Source organism: Barbatula barbatula, assembly GCF_947034865.1.
Source record: "Barbatula barbatula genome assembly, chromosome: 4".
Lineage (NCBI taxonomy): Eukaryota > Metazoa > Chordata > Actinopteri > Cypriniformes > Nemacheilidae > Barbatula > Barbatula barbatula.
In genome coordinates, this window is record NC_136768.1 from 3,979,249 (window position 1) to 3,997,354 (window position 18,106).

The window sequence follows — 18,106 nt, forward strand, 5'->3', positions numbered from 1 at the left end:
TAATTGAAACTAACCGCAGGTCAAATGTAAATTTAATTCACCCAAAGTGTCTTCAAATCAATGGCATAACATTTCCGTTCATGGAAACCCCTTGAGCCACCTTATGGTTAAAGATTGCAATGATCTCTTCTACAACTGGCCAACAAACAGTTGTTTTTTCTAAAGAAATTTGACTAACAAATGTTGAAAAACAGGGAGACATTTTATTGATGGTTATATAAAAATGAAAAACTCCTAGTCTGAACCTCATGGGGTAAAGCATGTCATCCCATTAGGTCCCACATTCACTAAAGGCACACCAGACAAATCCAGGCACGATAAACCGACATATAAGTCAATATTCACAGCATCATATGTTCAGCGGGAAGAACTACTGATACTATATTTTACAGTAATTTATACTATTTTGCTAAAAATAAATCATAACCACTTAAAAGTCAAAGATGTAGATGTGAATTTGGTGAAAGGTGAAATATGGATCTACATAAAAAGTACAGAATATGCTTCTTTCATAATAGTATACCTATTATAGGTCGTTAAAACCTGTTTTTATTTATTTAAGAGTCTTTTGAGATTTCCCTTGTCCACATGGTCCAATGGGAAGTTTGTATCCCAATGCAAACAATCCAAAAACATGGTAGCTATGAATTTCAATATCTATTTACAAATGTATGCTCTGAGTGTGTTTGTGTGTAGAGTATGTCACTGTGCAGCCTTGCTCTCCACATCACTAACAGACACGAAGCGTGGCCGTCTGCGGACTTTTCTTTTCGTGTTGTGTTTGGGGTTCCTTTGATACATATCTGCAAAAAGAGAAGTGATACTAAGAAGCCGTTATCAAACATGTACATGTACAGGGCCAATAAAGAAATTCCTGGGTTCCCATACGTATCACAACACGCAGAATAATTGCACGGTATTGCACAGCAGATCGTCTGATTAAAAAGTGTGTACCTTGAAAACTGACAAAGTAATGTCTGTTGCCCTTAATGACAGTGACCTCTGCAGTACTATCCTCCAAATAAGCCTTCTCCAGCTCTCTAGACATAACAGATGTCACTCGTTGTTTATCATCCTAGAAAATGAAGAATCAGTGTTGAAACAAAAAACAGCGAGAGCACCTTTTCAATTACAAACAGCTCTCAGATTACACCGAGTGTAGCTAATAAATGTGCAACCCAGTCTCACCGGTTTGCCATACTCTATCCAATTCTCATGATCTCCTTTATAGTACCAAACCCACTCTGTTGTCAAGATGTAGTGGTTGGGTTTGGAGACTGAAGAAACCGTTGAGAGTCGGCGCACAGGGTCCCGATTCCTGGTCATGGACTGAAAATCCACCGGCCTTGAACCTGGACTGATTATAGAGTAGAATCGACAGAGATTAAAAAAAGTTTATTGTTACTGTTTACTGGTATGTGTAGTGAAGATGTCCATTAGTACCGACCTGTGCTCATTCTTGGGGTCACAGTAAGCTCTTTCTATTTCCTCCATATTTCTCAAATTTCTCCAAGATTTCCCATCGCTAACTTCCCACTTATATGGAAGATTAAAGTGGACAAGGACACACTGGTCTTAAGAAATCAACAAAACAACTCGACTGTTAACAGGGAAGGAAAATAGAATTAAGGACAGAGAAAAAATTATGAAGTCGGAACCAACCCTGAAACTTGCATTTTCCTCTGATGAAGTGAAGACAGATTTCATTCTTCTCTATCTGAGCGACTGGATTGAGCCCGGGCTCAGATATCAGTTCTAAAATGTACATACGGACTTAAGTACATAGTATGCAGTAGAGGTCACTAGATATATGAGTTACCGATATATTACCAATAAGTCATCGCCGATGGAAGCTTTTTGGAGAAGTAATATCAATTTAATGGGCATACATTTTATCTATAGTATTAATTTATTTAACATGAATAGTATTACATTTGAAAATGTATATTCATATATAATACGATTATATTGTAATAATGACCATGAATGCAAATGAATAACCATAATTACATTATTCCAATTAATGGCTACTCAAATAATACAAACAAATAAATAACTTTTATGCGACACAGCAAACAACAGAATGCTGTGATTGACCAATCAGAAAAAAATCTTCTAAAAACATGTAAAAGGTGAAAGCTTTCTTTTTTTAATGAACGCACTTAGCGAGTATGTGTGTTCTTAGTCGCCTACCATTTTGAAGTGTCTGTAAATTTAGCCGGTGAACATTTTGGTAGATGTAAGGCAGGTCGTGGATGAGGTCACCACCGAGACCCCGCTCTTCCAGCATCCTGCGGCTGTGCTCATCAATGCTGTGCTGCCGTTTGCACTTCGGGCCGAACAGACAGGCATCTTGGACAAAGTGCTGACAAATATGCACCTTAGTGCAGCGCTCCATAAAGGTACAGGCTCCGAAAAGCCCAGTGCCTTTATTGTAGTGAGCACAAACCTGTGTATACACAGCACGAGGTGGGGATGAATACTAGCAAGCGAAAGTGAGAGAAGTACAGTGTGCAAAATCCCATGTCACTCGTGCAATTCAATAATATGTGAGAATACTAAAAACACTTCTATATGAAACCAGTGTGCACAGAGCTCACAGGAAAAAAGACTTTACCTCTTGGGTAACTGGACATTCCCCACTTTCATCAACAGGTATTTTTCTCTTTTCTTTTGATTTTTTTTTCTTTTTTTCTTTTCTTTTTAATTATGTCCAAACCCAAGCCGATGACACAAACGCAGAATCATCGATCAACTCTTCATTCCGAACACACAGGACTGAAGAGCACAATTCTTCTCAAATGCGGCTTTTGTTTATTTCTTTCCCATCATTAACATACTGATTGTGGGTGGATGAGGTGGAACATCATCTCTTGGTGGATTTGTCTTGTTTTTTGTTTTGTTTTTTAGACATTTTGCATTATCAGATTGCTCCATATCCCGGGCAACACGCAGAAAACAAGTTCCTTTACGAACTAAGTTATAAAGAAAAACCTTTTCAATGACCTGACACTATGACATTCTATATTTGGGTGTGACTGCTGACTCAAGTTAAAACAAATGACGTGTAGCTTTTTGGTTACACAAGCTCTGATCTACCCTGAACACATCTCGTAACTGAGGGCACAATGAAACGGAGAAGGACGTTTCATACGGCAGGTGAGGGACCTGGAATGCAGAAATATCCAAATCATAGCGTGAGTTTGGCTTCGGGTAGAAATTTTGTTGTGAGAAAGGAGTTGTAGGTATGCATATTGCCTTCCTGTTTGCATTTCCTCACCTCTGGCAGAAGGGTAGGGTCATTTTGAAGCAGAAGCAGGAAGAGATCATCCTCGTTCAGTTCGTGTAGTGTGCACTCTCGCAGCAGGGGGAAGTTATGCTTGGACTGAATATTATGAGAAAACTTGCACGCCTTTCTGAAAAACATGCAAACACACAACCATGTTTAACAGTTCTTGATGTTACTGTATTATGATGACAGATCTGACTTTATACAGAATAACAGTCACATGAATGTAACAATATATACAATTTAAATAAAATAAGAGATGAAAAGACAATCTAAAGTAAATAGTTGGGTACTTTTAACCATTTAATATACTGATTAATTTTATATGTTTACTACAAAGTTGTCACACTTTTTTTGTTATTTTAGAGTTGTGATGACTAATTATTTAGATTTTGTATAAATTAACTAATTCATTCAATTTCTGATGTATATTTTAATTTCATTATAATAAATTTAAAATGAGAAAAACAGTCATAATAAAACTGAGTGGGCGTGTCCCAACCTTGTGACTCTTTAGTACAGACTTTCCTCTGGAAACGTAAAAGATGTAAACCACGTAAAAAGATCTATAAAGCAATTATAGCTCAACTTAATCTTCAACTCAACTAAATGAATCTTCATATTGTCAACATTACAAATTGTTATATGTAACCTTAAGACATGGTAACTAATAAGATAGATTGTAAACATTATTCTTTCTAAATAAAGCAACCGTGCATGTCCTTTTATGGACTAAAAAACATTATATTTGCCAATATAACTGAAAACTCATCCTTACCTTCCCTTTCCATATCTACAATTTCCATAAACGAAATACTTGCATAGATGTAAATCCTGGCATTGGTAACATTCATTCTGAGAGTATTTCTTGCAAAGTCGCAGAGATGTTTTGGCCACAACGATGCGTTCAGGCTGCGCATCTTCAGTTCTGGGTCTGCTCGCGACAACAGTAAAGCGGGCGCATCCTTCAATAACGTACCAAAATTTCTCTTCTGTAATGTCCGTGAAGCTTCCAAAAACTTCCCGGTGAAGTTGCGATAACTCGACGGAGCCTTTATTGCTGCATAATATGCTGGTCGCATGGTGTATGATGGGAGAAAAGCTGGACATTTCTGCGCAGATCTGCGCATATGTGTGCCCGTACTTCTGCGCTCCCGAATCTGTGTTTCTGTCTTTGGTTTCTGGCGAAATGAAAGCGGAAATCGTAAGGTACCAAGGTTCAATTACAAGTACCCAGCACCAGCTCTTCAAAATAAAAGTCTTACATTAAATGAAATTGGAAGGTATTTTAAAACCTCAAAGGCGCCAAACTGTAAAGAATAGAATAGAATAGAATATAATATAATAGAATAGAATAGAAAATTTTCATCTACTTGTTCTCTGCCTTAAGTGTTTCCTCGTGTATGATGCATCTTTGGAAAAGATCTCACTACTGACCTCGGACAAGACGAATGTAAACCAGCTTTTTCTGCTGGCAACAGATTTCTAATATCACTCTGTGGCCCAAATACTGAGACCTGGAAAGTCGTCCATGGTCTCTTTAGGGTTTCATCCTGGCTATGAATTGGATTATCAAGTGATGGTCTTACATCTGATAAGGTCCTAGAGAGTCTGATTGTTGATCTTGATAAATGTGACTTTGATATTGTTTGTTGTAGCTGTAGCAGAGAAGCAGTGGGTGATGCCCTCTGTGACTGTTTCCTGTTTGAGCCTGGCCTGATGACCTCTGGCAAAAATGTCCTCAGACCGATAACATCAGTGTTTGACAGACTGCAGAAGAGAACATCATCAATAGAAGTCTAAAGAATTGTTATGTTATGAAACTGAACTTACTGCTCTAACTCTTTGGTGAGCGGGTGCTCATTGCCCAGGATGCAAATCCTAATGTCTGAAGCTCTTTGGAGTAGATCCAGCCCCTCTCTCCTCTCTGCTTTACTGCTGGTACGCAACAGGAATTTACCTGGCAAAAAACAGATAAAAGACACAACACCTATGATGCATTAAAGTGTCTACTGCACACAGGAAAGGTTTTTTTCAGGACTCTTTTCAAGCTGGTTTTCCGCTACATTTACCAGAAGGATAAAGTACAACAGTAGGATTCTTAAAGTAACAGTTCAATTAATATTGTTATTCGCAAAAAATCACACAACAGTAGAACCAAGCAATGAGGCCATTCAGTTACTTACCGAACTTCACAAGAATCACAGCAAGATCTTGCTGCAGGTTGACTTGTTGCAACGTTTGAGCCTCAGTCTCTTTTGTGCTCAAAACATGGCGGTACAGTTCAACAATCTTCCTCTGTTCCCATCTACATGTGAAATAAATAGTTATGTAAGGTGTGATGACAGACAGATCCATACAACAAACTCAATCTCTTACTCTGTGTCCGACTGTGTGTCGGCCCAGAGATCTGCGAGCTGCTCCTCCACTTCTGCCACCAGTCGATGCTCAGAACCATACCAGCCCCTTCTGCTGACTAGAGCAGCTCGGAGGCATCTCTCAGCTTCCTTGAGCTCATTAAGACTCATTCTTGACATATTAGGAAATATAAGTACTAAATACTATCATTGATAAGAGGTCATTAACATCCAAGTTAACATTCAGTTGTCTTACTTGTGTATGGCCTTCAAAAACAACACGGTGCCTTCGGAACAGGGATGGTCAGACATGTATCTATCAGAGCTGATCTCATTCAGAAGTCTTGGCACTGCATGTAGTCGTCCATCTCCCGCCAATATCAGACAAAGACAACATAGCAGCTGACCTGCGAGAGAAGATTTGGACTCTGCTTGTCAGAAACACATACAGCTTGTCTATTTGTAAAAGTTGAGGATTCAATCTGAAATATATTTTACCGACTATAAGTTGGACCTCTGTGCTATCTGTCAGGTAATGGGCTGTCTCGAATCCCTTGTAGCAATACATCTCAGCATCCTTCAGCCGGTGCATTTGGACATAAAGATTTGCCAGCATATGCTGCACCTTCAGGACTAACTTCAAAATGTCTCTGTCGAGTTCCTCACCCTGTAGAAAACATCACACAGACAATCCTATTTGAAGCTTTAAACGTGAAAAACTATGTGACTACACAAAACACTTATTATGATTATCGGGAACAGTTTATTTCTATTTGTGAATACTTTGCTTTTCCTCATTTTGACCTTTAGGAAGTTTTGATCAGTTTGTAGTAACAGCTCCTCGGTTGGGTGTGTGGCAAGGAGAGCTCTTAGCCAGGGTGTTATGAGACTTATGAATAGAATTGCTCGACTACGCCACCCGGTACATGCCGGGAAAACAAAAATAAGCACACAGGTTCGTGATCGTAGTGGAGTGAGCAAGTAATGAATAGAGAAAATTTAAATAGAAAAATATAATCATTTATTACAATAGACACAAATAAATTACTCCAGGTCTAAAAAGCAAACCTGAATAAGATCGAAACAATGAACAATGAAACAAACATTACATAAGACCGGGCTGGAGAGAGAATGCCAGCAAGGGCCGCTAGTTCTTCACACCCCACTCAATACACACCTCTCGTAGACCACGGCAATATTTCACACAACGTGATTAGGGAACATTCACCACCAGCCAGCGTCTCTCCACACCGATACAGATAATAACAAAATACAACTCAACTTACAGAAAGAAATCAAAGAAAATAAGACACAAACCAGTAACCATAAGATAGTTTAGACAAAAGTGTATTTGTAACAATGAGATTTCCGCACTCCTTTTAAATCACCAAACTTCGGGTAATCCGCGCTTTCGTTGGCAAACCCGCGGAAGGAGTGGAACTAGGACATGCAGACATAAACCAAAGAATACAAATGTAGACAACCAGAAAATAAATACACAAAACAATAATCAAACAAAAAAAGGGAAAATGACAATAAGCAATATGCCACGCTGCTGAGAACAGCAAACTTGCTCTCGGCTGCAGACTTCCCGAGCGAGGGAACGAAACAGGCATAAAATGCGTAGCAAGCGTCTTTTTAAATAAACATATTTAAATCGTTGAAATAAAGCCTGGGCAAAGCAGCAGTATAATCATATCAACGCGTTTTCACGTCTCCCGCAACAGAACTCCAAGTGCTGAAACCCTTGGACCGTGAACAAGTCACAGAGTCATCCTAAATAACGTCACTCGTCCCGGGAGGTCCTAATCACATACGAATACCACTGTTTAGAAGCCCTGCAATGCACAGCAGCCCGAACATCAATCCGTTAAACCCATCCACTCATTCACAACACTGTTGCCCTGCAGAAAGGGGCGGTCCCCGTAAATGACGCTTTCCCGATACTACAACACCAGTCTTTTAAACACGGTGACCAGTGCTCTGATTGGCTCACCAATCCCCATGACCTCGGCCAATGAGCCACCAGGGCCCTGCGTCACCCTGCTACATTTCACCCCACTTTATATATCGTCGTCCCGACGATAAGACCTCAAATATTAAGTCCAAGGCCTAAAGCTAGCCCTTATGGTATTAGACCTCACCTCAGGAACTAGTTGAACCTCCTCTACAGCCTCCCCAACTGGTCTTGGCAACCGATGCACATTTGAATGTTGGCCGGCAGTAGGCCGTCTGGACCGCCGAAGTAATGACTCATTTTCTTGTGGCCAACTACTCAAAGACTCTAGGTGTTGTCTCAGGTTTACCTCCCGGTTAGAAGAATGACTAACACTCTCCACTGTACGTGGGGCCAGCTCAATTATGGGGGCAGAAATGCTCGTCTCATGTCCTGGCTCTAACTGAACGAAACACAAGTCTACCTCTTCCATACTATCTTCTACTCCTATTTCAGAGTCTCTCGAAGGCCCCCCTTCGCTCCCTACCACAGACTCTGTACCCGTTACCAGTCCTGTACAGGGGCCAACAACTTGATTGCCCAAAACCTTTGGCTTTAAAAGGGAGCGATGGACCCGCTTTACTTTAGACGCATCATCTACTGGTGCAATAGTGTATACTGAGCCGCCTAGATTTGGGGTCCCAATTACTTTATAGAGTACCGAACTCCAAGCGTCCTGAATCTTCTGGCGACCCCTCAGACCACATTCCCGCAGTAAAACTACCTGGTTGACCTCAAGTGGTACATCACGGACTCTGGAATCAAAATATCCCTTCCGCCGTTCAGCCACTGTTCTCAATCGCTCTTGTGCACCATCGAATGCTACCTGCAGCCTTAACTGATGTTCCACAATCCAATCATGCACTTCCCCTTGGGTTGGGTTCGAGACTTTACCTAACAAGAAGTCTACAGGGAGCCGTGGCTCCTGACCAAACATCAGAAAATGGGGTGATTCTCCTGTAGCCTGATGCGGAGTGGTGTTGTACGAAAATAGCACCTGAGGGAGACACGAGACCCAATCCCTTTTCTTAGAAACTGGCAAGGTACGAAGCAGATTATGTAAGGTTCTATTAAAACGCTCACACTGACCATTTCCAGCTGGATGGTATGGCGTGGTGCGGGACTTCTCTACCCCATAAAGCAGGCAAAGTTGTTGGATTAGCAAGGACTCAAAATTACGGCCCTGATCAGAGTGGACCCTTCCAGGGACACCAAACTTATAAAACCATTCGTTCACAAGCACTTGTGCTACCGTTTCTGCCCGCTGATCTCGAGTGGGAACAGCAAGGGTGAACTTGGTGAAGACATCTGTCATTACTAGGACATTCTCTAACCCTGACCGGGAAGCTTCTAGCAGCGTAAAGTCTACCGCCAAAATTTCATTTGGACGAGATGCCAATAGGTGCCCCATGAAACTACTGGCCGCTGGTTCCGTGTTCTTGGCCCTCTGGCACCGCTCACACTCCTGGCACCATCGAGCCACCTCTGCCGTCATTCCTGGCCAGTAGCATCGCTGACGCACCAACTCGGTGGTGCGTTCAATGCCCTGATGCCCATGTTCTTGGTGCAGTCCCTTCATAATATCAGACCGCAACACAAAGGGTAAAACAACCTGTAACACCTCATCACCCCCGTCGGGGCGCTGGATGCGGCGATATATAACCCCCTGTTGTTCCACTAAACGATCCCACTGCCGTAAAAGAATTAATGCTGACTTCGAGAGCTTACGCCTTATCTGAGGGTCGGGAAAGTCTTGCTTTTTCCAGAACCCCAAAATCTCCCCAATAACTGGGTCAGCTTCCTGTAGGCATCCCAAATCTACAACAGAACAACCAGGCAAAACAGTGGTAATTGCCTGAACGGCCAAGGGAACCGGTACTGCATCGACAGCCTGCTGTACAGCCGCTGGTACTGCAGTGCCTGGGAACAGGCCATTTTCTTCCTCTGGCCTAAAGGAACCTTGTCGAGATAATGAATCTGCATTTCTATTACACCTCCCGGGTCGATACTTGATTTCAAAATCAAAGCTAGACAACTGAGATGCCCAACGCTGTTCCGTAGCGCCCAATTTAGCTGAGGTCAAGTGGCTGAGGGGATTATTATCAGTATATACCACACACTTTTGGCCTAACAGGTATTCTCTGAACTTCTCTGCCATTGCCCATTTTAACGCTAAAAACTCCAATTTCATGGAACTGTAGTTCGTCATATTGCGTTCCGTAGGCCTAAGGCCACGACTCGCATAAGCAACAGGTCTCACTCGCCCAGCCTGATTCTGTGAGAGGACTGCTCCTAGTCCGCCAAAACTGGCATCTACCTCAAGAATAAAAGGAAGGCTAAAGTCTGCATATGCAAGCACAGGCGCAGTAGTAAGCTTACCTTTCAGGGCCTCAAAGCTTCCCTGACATTCTGCAGTCCAACCGTTAGCAACGCTCAAGTCTGTTCGCTGCCTAAACTTTACAGCTCCTAGTTGTGCAACCAACCGATGCAGAGGGGCTGCCAACTTTGCAAACCCCTCTACAAAACGGCGATAATAACTTGCAAAACCGAGAAATGAGCGCAATGCAGATACGCTGTTAGGCTGGGGCCATTGAGCAACTGCCTCTATCTTTCTCGGGTCAGTGGAGACCCCCTCTGCTGAGATCACATGCCCCAAGTAAGACACCTTGGTCTGAAAGAAGTCGCACTTTCCTAACTTTGCCTTAAGCCCCTCACGGTGCAATCGATTCAGAACCAGTTCGAGACGTTGCAAATGTTGTGCCACTGAGGATGAAAAGATTACTATATCATCGAGATACAACAATAATGATTGGCCCTGCTGATCACCAAACAGACGCTGCATTAGCCGCTGGAATGTGCTAGGTGCATTACATAAACCAAATGGCATGCGGTTCCATTCAAACAGCCCAAATGGTGTGCAAAAAGCCGTTTTTGATCGATCCGGTTCACTGACTGGGACCTGATTGTACCCGCTGGTTAAATCCAACGTTGAAAACCAACGGGCCCCCGTCAGTGAATCCAATGACTCCTCTATACGGGGAAGCGGAAAGGCATCCTTCCTAGTTTTTGCATTCAATCGACGATAGTCTACACACATACGCAGACTACCATCCTTCTTCTTAACAAGAACTATGGGGGATGCAAAAGGGCTACAACTTTCACGTATAACTTTAGCCTCTAACAGAGTATTAATATGGGCCTTCACTACCTCATATTCCGACGGAGGAATTCGACAATGTCGCTGTCTAACCGGGATGTCGTCCAACAATGGTATTTCATGCGAAATTAAACTGGTACATCCCAGATCTCCCTCGTATGCAGAAAACACTGTTTGATACTGACCCAATAGTACCCTAGCCTGCTCTTGTTCTTCCAGCGATAGCTGAGACAAATCTATAGCCTTCACCTGCTCTGCAACCGAAGGTGCCACTTGTGATACCTGTGCACTAACAGTAGCTGCTACAGTTTTAACCTCTGTAACCCCTGAGGGTAAACTAACAACGTGTACGCTAGTTAAAGTTCCCAGCTGTGTCCGTGGGTACAACACAATATCAGTAGTACCAACATTCACCACTGGCACCAAAACTGTGCCTCTACTGACACGCACCAATGCCGGTGATGCCAGCAATCCAGCGGGCAGGCCAGAATCAGGAGGCTCAAAAAGCACTGTGTCATGCAAAAACTGCTCAGAGCAAGTAGCTGTTATTAATTGTAAAGTGCCGCCTGGGACACGCCACACCCTTCGACCGCGGACTTTTACAGAATACCCACAATTGGAATAAGATTGAGAACTCGCCTCGTGACAATGTTGAAGTGCCTGTGTTATAATATCTGGAACCTTAAGCAACGAGGGAGATTCAAAAAGAGCGTTACCATGCTGCCCAAAAAGCTCCTGGTAGCAACGGCGCAAAACATTCATTCCCAACACTCCTGGCACCTGGGACCGTATGCCACCAGGAGGGTCTCGGACAACAAGCACACCACAGTTCGCTACTAACCTGCCACCAAGCTCGACATCCAGCTCCATATAGCCAATATAAGGGATGTCCAAGCCGTTGGCAGCCCGCAACTGCAACCATTGGCACGACCTTAGACGATCCTGATCCCAGGGTTCAAAATTCTGCAGGAAACAACTTTCAGTTATGGTGGAAACCATGGACCCAGTGTCTATAAGACAGGGTACCCGAACCCCCCCTATACCGACTACCAAATGTGGGCACGACGACATCAACGATGAAACCGAATTACATCCCTGAGAAATTTCAGAGCCTTCCTCTACCCCAACCGAGCTGTGGCTCTGCAGCCCGGTGGGTATTAGTTTTCCGGTTGCTGTGCAAATGGCTGCCTGCCACCAGTCACAAGAGGTACCGTATTAGAATGATGAGGGTAAACGCGCTCCCCCTCACAGTCCCTGGCAAAATGGCCAGGCCGTTGGCATCTTCTACAAATAACAATGTTACCCCGAGGGGGTGGGTTTCTTGGGTATGGGGAATGACTCCGTGCCCGAGGAGCTAGGCCACGTTCTGGAATCACTTGTAGTTGAGCGACATTTTTAGCAAGCTGATCTAGTTGAACTTGTTGGGATTTTAATAGATCTTTAATCACGTTTAATTCAGAAGTTGAAGTCCTACCCACTGGCTCTGACAATTGGCCACCTTGTACACCATATTGCAGGGCAGGAACTAGGGGAACAGATTGACTTCGACCCCGAGCACCCCCTGGCAACCCTTCCCGCTCCCATCTAAGGGCCTCGCTACGAACATCCAACAAAGTTGAAGAGGGCAAACGACGTACTAATTGTTTTAATTCACGGCGTAAAGAGCTATCGGCTACATGTTCAACAAACTGATCACGTACGAGGGTTTCAGAATTTGGCATGGCATAAGGCAAACGTTGTGCAACACGCTCCCAAAGACCCATCAATGAAAGCGAAAACTCCAGCAAGGTCTCTCCCTCCCGCTGCTTACGGGAGAAAAATGCCTCCTGCAGAGCAACATACGACTGAGAGCAGCCATACAATTCACGTAAAGCTGCAAAAATTTTATCAGGATCTCCCCTTTCTACAGTAGGACGATAACGGATCTCCTCCCGAGCTTCCCCCTCCAAGTGGTCAAATATAAAGAAGGCTTGATCTACAATAGAAAGGTGCCGCACCTGCATACACGCTTGTACTTCCTCAACCCACTCGTCAATGCTGATACCCGCCCGGCCATTAAATTTTGGACAACGCCTGTCTCGTGGTATAAACACAAACCGTTCGGCCGGGGTGGTACCTGCCCCTATGGGTAAAGACGTAGAATTCTCTGCAATACTTCTAGAATCCGCCCTAGCAGTAGACGGTGCAGATGTAAACTCTTGGCGTAATTTCTCATTATCAGCTTTCAGCTGTGCCACCAAATCCCTTAATTCTTGTAACTCACCCTCCATTTCTACAACCACTCACCGAGGAAGGGGGGGGGGAAACACCAACCGGGAGATTTATCCAAACTGACACACACTGCTGCTTTGCCCCTTAATGAAAAAAATAAGAGAAAAGAAAAACAAACAAACAAAAAAAACTAAGCTCACTCCAAAATACTACGACCCTGCCGACTACGCCAAATGTGGCAAGGGGAGCTCTTAGCCAGGGTGTTATGAGACTTATGAATAGAATTGCTCGACTACGCCACCCGGTACATGCCGGGAAAACAAAAATAAGCACACAGGTTCGTGATCGTAGTGGAGTGAGCAAGTAATGAATAGAGAAAATTTAAATAGAAAAATATAATCATTTATTACAATAGACACAAATAAATTACTCCAGGTCTAAAAAGCAAACCTGAATAAGATCGAAACAATGAACAATGAAACAAACATTACATAAGACCGGGCTGGAGAGAGAATGCCAGCAAGGGCCGCTAGTTCTTCACACCCCACTCAATACACACCTCTCGTAGACCACGGCAATATTTCACACAACGTGATTAGGGAACATTCACCACCAGCCAGCGTCTCTCCACACCGATACAGATAATAACAAAATACAACTCAACTTACAGAAAGAAATCAAAGAAAATAAGACACAAACCAGTAACCATAAGATAGTTTAGACAAAAGTGTATTTGTAACAATGAGATTTCCGCACTCCTTTTAAATCACCAAACTTCGGGTAATCCGCGCTTTCGTTGGCAAACCCGCGGAAGGAGTGGAACTAGGACATGCAGACATAAACCAAAGAATACAAATGTAGACAACCAGAAAATAAATACACAAAACAATAATCAAACAAAAAAAGGGAAAATGACAATAAGCAATATGCCACGCTGCTGAGAACAGCAAACTTGCTCTCGGCTGCAGACTTCCCGAGCGAGGGAACGAAACAGGCATAAAATGCGTAGCAAGCGTCTTTTTAAATAAACATATTTAAATCGTTGAAATAAAGCCTGGGCAAAGCAGCAGTATAATCATATCAACGCGTTTTCACGTCTCCCGCAACAGAACTCCAAGTGCTGAAACCCTTGGACCGTGAACAAGTCACAGAGTCATCCTAAATAACGTCACTCGTCCCGGGAGGTCCTAATCACATACGAATACCACTGTTTAGAAGCCCTGCAATGCACAGCAGCCCGAACATCAATCCGTTAAACCCATCCACTCATTCACAACACTGTTGCCCTGCAGAAAGGGGCGGTCCCCGTAAATGACGCTTTCCCGATACTACAACACCAGTCTTTTAAACACGGTGACCAGTGCTCTGATTGGCTCACCAATCCCCATGACCTCGGCCAATGAGCCACCAGGGCCCTGCGTCACCCTGCTACAGGTGGGTCTTACCAAAACAGAGGAGAACCTTTGCACAGAACAGTGATAATCTCCATGTGGTTATTTCTAAAAATAAATAATATGAACCTTTAGTGCATCATTGCCAATGTGAGATTCTTGCTGTCTGATTTCTTGTGTCTTTTTAATTGTCATCTGGATATGATAACACAATATATTTACCATCAGGACCCTCCATTCTACAAGCCTGAAACACCAGATACTGGAAAGAAGAAGCAGGGTCAAAACCTTTGTCCCTTAGTAGTGTCCAGTAATGTATAACATCAGTTGTCAGCTTTGGGTACTGCTCCAGGCTGTTTGACAAAGCTTCTACAGTACTGTGGAAAATATGGAGATATGTTATCATTGTATTTGTAAGTATAATAATAATTAGCTGGGGTATGAAGTCTATTATCTTTATTTATTCATATAAGAGAGACTGACGTAATACAGCAACAAACTCTAAGATAAGGTTTGCAGTCTTACACTGGATCGCTGAGGAAACTATGTAGCTCTTTGAAAGAGTCCATTTGCATCAGGTGCCAGGGAATCTCTTCCATCTTCCGTACCCAAGAACAAAGTTTCAAACTGGACTTCTGAAAGAAGTCAGCAAGGATCTGGTTGAACTCCATCTGGCTCTTAACACGACCCCTCGAATCTGTGACGTAAGTGATCAGGGTAAAAATTGGTTAACAACATGAGTGAATTATGGCATCATATTTATTTTTGGTGACATGTTCCTTTGCTAAATTCTAAATATATTTTTTGAATGACTGAACTATTATTTTGCTGTAAAACCCTTAGCATGAAAATAACCTCACCAAGAATCAACAGGTTCATAGCTTGGCTGAAAGACTGATGCATGATGATCAAATGACCATTGGTTTTTTCCTGAACCCAGGGCCGAAATGCAGAGCGCAGTCGGGACCACTCCAGCACCTCAACTTTGTGATTACCAAGATAACCTAGATCTTCCAACAAGGCCAGAATCTCATCCTCAGTCAGACCAGCATGAGACAGATGAATTAGGCACAATGTGTCCCATACCCAGCCTGACAGGTCTGAAGAGAGGAAGTGAAAAGGGCTGTAAATTAACCATCTCATTTCATTGGCCAGACTCTGGTTTTATAGAATAAGGACTTACCTTCTGTAAACGATGTAGTATTTTTTGTATCGCTAGTGGCTTTGCAATGACTAATAGCTTGTGTTCGAGTAGATCCATTGTAATCTTTCACCCAGCGAAGAATGACCTTCACCCAGAGCTCTGGCATTGAATCTACATCTATGTATTCCTCCAACATCTCTTCTTCTTTTTCCCTCTGCACCCCACACAACCGCATTTCTGTACCAAGGATAGCTAGAAAGGCCGGCAAGTGGCATAGCTTCTTAGCCGCAATTCTTTGGAAAACATTGGTTGGCAGTTCTTTGCAAGGTAATGATAGATGTTTAAGTAAAATACTGCGGTGGATGCTGGGATCAGAAAGATCGGGACACGTAAGAGTATGGACATCGGTCCTGAAATTGAGACTTTTATAAGTGAGGTCTGTAAATGTTGTCGTAATGATAAATTTACAATGCGGAGGTAGAGCATCCGGCAACCATTTTAGCTCCTTCACCTGTAAAATTACAATGAAGTGATAATCAATGGACATTGCAGAAATCTTTTTAGCTCAGCTAATTCTCAGAAGGTTTTTGGTTTAAAATAAAGATCACCTCTTTAACTGAGAGTCCAAATGTTTCTGTAAGAAGGTCAATTCCATCTAGTAAAAGTACACAAGGCCCATAGCGGACTGCTGCAGAGAATGCCTGCACCATCCGATGAAGCGGTTCAAGCTCAGTAGTATCTTCCAAAATTCTATCCCAATCTGTAGACATTGTAAAACACACCATGCATAATGAATAAAAATAAAGACATCATATAATGCATTTAAACCTATTAAATATATTTTTTATTTACAAGTCTCATGGAAATTTACCATAATGCACTCTTTGAAGTTTTCCAGTCCACTGTCTAAGCAAGGATCTGACATCAGTGCTGGATGTGCTTGTCCCACAGAAATGAGAGATTACCGGAACATCAGGATTCTCTCTGCAGAAGGTCTGCAGCCACCATGCCGCTAGAGTTGACTTCCCACAACCCCTTTCTCCACATACCAGCAAAACCGACTTCTCTGACACTTTGCTGCCAAGATCACTAAAAGATCATAAGCATTTGGGTCATAACTTCTAGCATAAATGCTAAATCATTTAAATAAACTGCTTTGTTAGATTAATATCATCTTACCATTTGAAATGAGCTTCTTGATTTCTCGAGTGCATCTCAGATATTGTGTTATGGGTTATAGGATGCACAAATGTGTTGAATATGTTCAGTATTCTAGTGGCTTGTGTTGAGGGCACAAACCAGTCACACAATGCACGGCCGTGGCTCTCATGATAACGGAGATCCAATAAATCTTGCCTTCCTTAAATATAAATTACCATAGAACATCATACACCATATGTAATGTATATAAAGCACAATCATAAGTTACAATGGATAACAAAACATTGGCGTGGAGGGGTAGCTATATGAGGCTACCTGCGATTGGATACTCTGGATCTCCATAAAACTCATTTATAACCCCTTCCCAGTCATTCCTTATCATCATCCCAAGCTCATGCAAGTTTCTGAAGAATCTGGAAGGAAATAAATAAATAAATAATAATACCAAAATCATCTGTGCATCTGACAAACAATTGTGCTTTAGCATTTCTGCATCACATTAAATGTAATTCTGCCTTTGTGTTTACAAATCTTCAATTCAAACCTGACAGGAAGACAGCGGCCTATAATTCTTCTTTTAAGATTTCTCATCCGATGTCTCACACTATGGTTTTCAGTGAACAGCTCACTTAGGGATATGAGCATTTTATCACTGATATTCTCCATATTGTCCTGGGGCGTGTAGTCTTCGAAATAAAAGAAACATGTTCTGTGCTTGTCCTGAAATGCCGCCTTGGTGATCTCTAGCTCTGTCAGGCTACAGGTTCGATAGTCGTCCTCAGTGACCCAAGGGTAACCAGCCATTGCAGCAACATATAAGTTCCTGGCCACCTCAGAAAAAGAAGAAGGTCCGATATCGAAAGGGGAGGTGTTTTCGCCTTGAAGAAAATCACCATATTTATGTCCAAGTAGACAAATGAAGAAAGATGATCGATCAATCACATCCAGGCTGATTTTTAACTGTTGATCTGAGAGAGCAGGTGCTTTATGGGTGGTTTGGTAGCTCAAGTCACCACTGTCATCATCTCCTTCTTCTTTGCTTTGCTGTAAGTCCACAGGTCGGAAACAGGTTCCCCTGGCCGAGCAAAGGGAGTCCAGGTAAGGGAACACCTGTGCATTAAGGTAAGATAACTCTCGTTGTAGATCACCTTCAACATGACACATGTAAGGCCGAAGAGGACACGCCAGGTATTGGCTGACAGGTCGTTTTATCCCTTGCATTTTTATTGTATTACTTTTACATACCTCTATATATTAATATTCAACATGATATACTTTTATATAATATTCAACAAACTAAAAGCATTTACGCTATATTTAAGTTAAAAACAAATATATAAATTCAATTCTAAGCATAAAACACATTCACAAAAACAACACAATCAAATCAGCGTATGCTA

The 18,106-nt window shown here is 42.5% G+C and overlaps 2 protein-coding genes across 2 annotated transcripts; both read right to left on the bottom strand.

The window, feature by feature from the left end:
- Nucleotides 1-15: 15 nt before the first annotated feature.
- On the bottom strand, nt 16-4,480 carry parp12b (poly (ADP-ribose) polymerase family, member 12b). The gene is made up of 8 exons (XM_079454623.1): nt 4,068-4,480; nt 3,281-3,416; nt 2,194-2,449; nt 1,663-1,755; nt 1,448-1,574; nt 1,189-1,357; nt 955-1,075; nt 16-803 (listed from the first exon to the last, which is right to left on the bottom strand). Exons 1-8 carry the CDS (start codon nt 4,397-4,399, stop codon nt 703-705), a joined length of 1,335 nt encoding a protein of 444 aa, XP_079310749.1. The 5' UTR covers nt 4,400-4,480; the 3' UTR covers nt 16-702.
- A 238-nt stretch (nt 4,481-4,718) lies between these two features.
- Nucleotides 4,719-17,927, bottom strand: LOC306892947 (uncharacterized protein; the record flags this gene model as incomplete). Its single annotated transcript, XM_079454371.1, has 20 exons — nt 4,719-4,757; nt 4,879-5,059; nt 5,123-5,249; nt 5,476-5,597; nt 5,669-5,818; nt 5,903-6,053; nt 6,145-6,313; nt 6,451-6,514; nt 7,040-7,086; nt 7,953-9,591; nt 14,443-14,509; nt 14,624-14,778; nt 14,927-15,098; nt 15,262-15,501; nt 15,585-16,056; nt 16,154-16,305; nt 16,417-16,634; nt 16,725-16,905; nt 17,022-17,119; nt 17,251-17,927. 20 exons carry the CDS (start codon nt 17,925-17,927, stop codon nt 4,719-4,721), a joined length of 5,121 nt encoding a protein of 1,706 aa, XP_079310497.1.
- Between the last annotated feature and the right edge of the window lie 179 nt (nt 17,928-18,106).

Bases quoted from the DNA above. Each gene is read 5' to 3' on its own strand.
- parp12b (XM_079454623.1), bottom strand. From the start codon at position 4,399: ATGTCCAGCTTTTCTCCCATCATACACCATGCGACCAGCATATTATGC. The intron at 1,076-1,188 runs GTGAGACTGGGT...TTCATTTTCTAG, and splicing joins GGATAGAGTATGGCAAACCG to GATGATAAACAACGAGTGAC. The intron at 804-954 runs GTACACACTTTT...CTCTTTTTGCAG, and splicing joins TTACTTTGTCAGTTTTCAAG to ATATGTATCAAAGGAACCCC.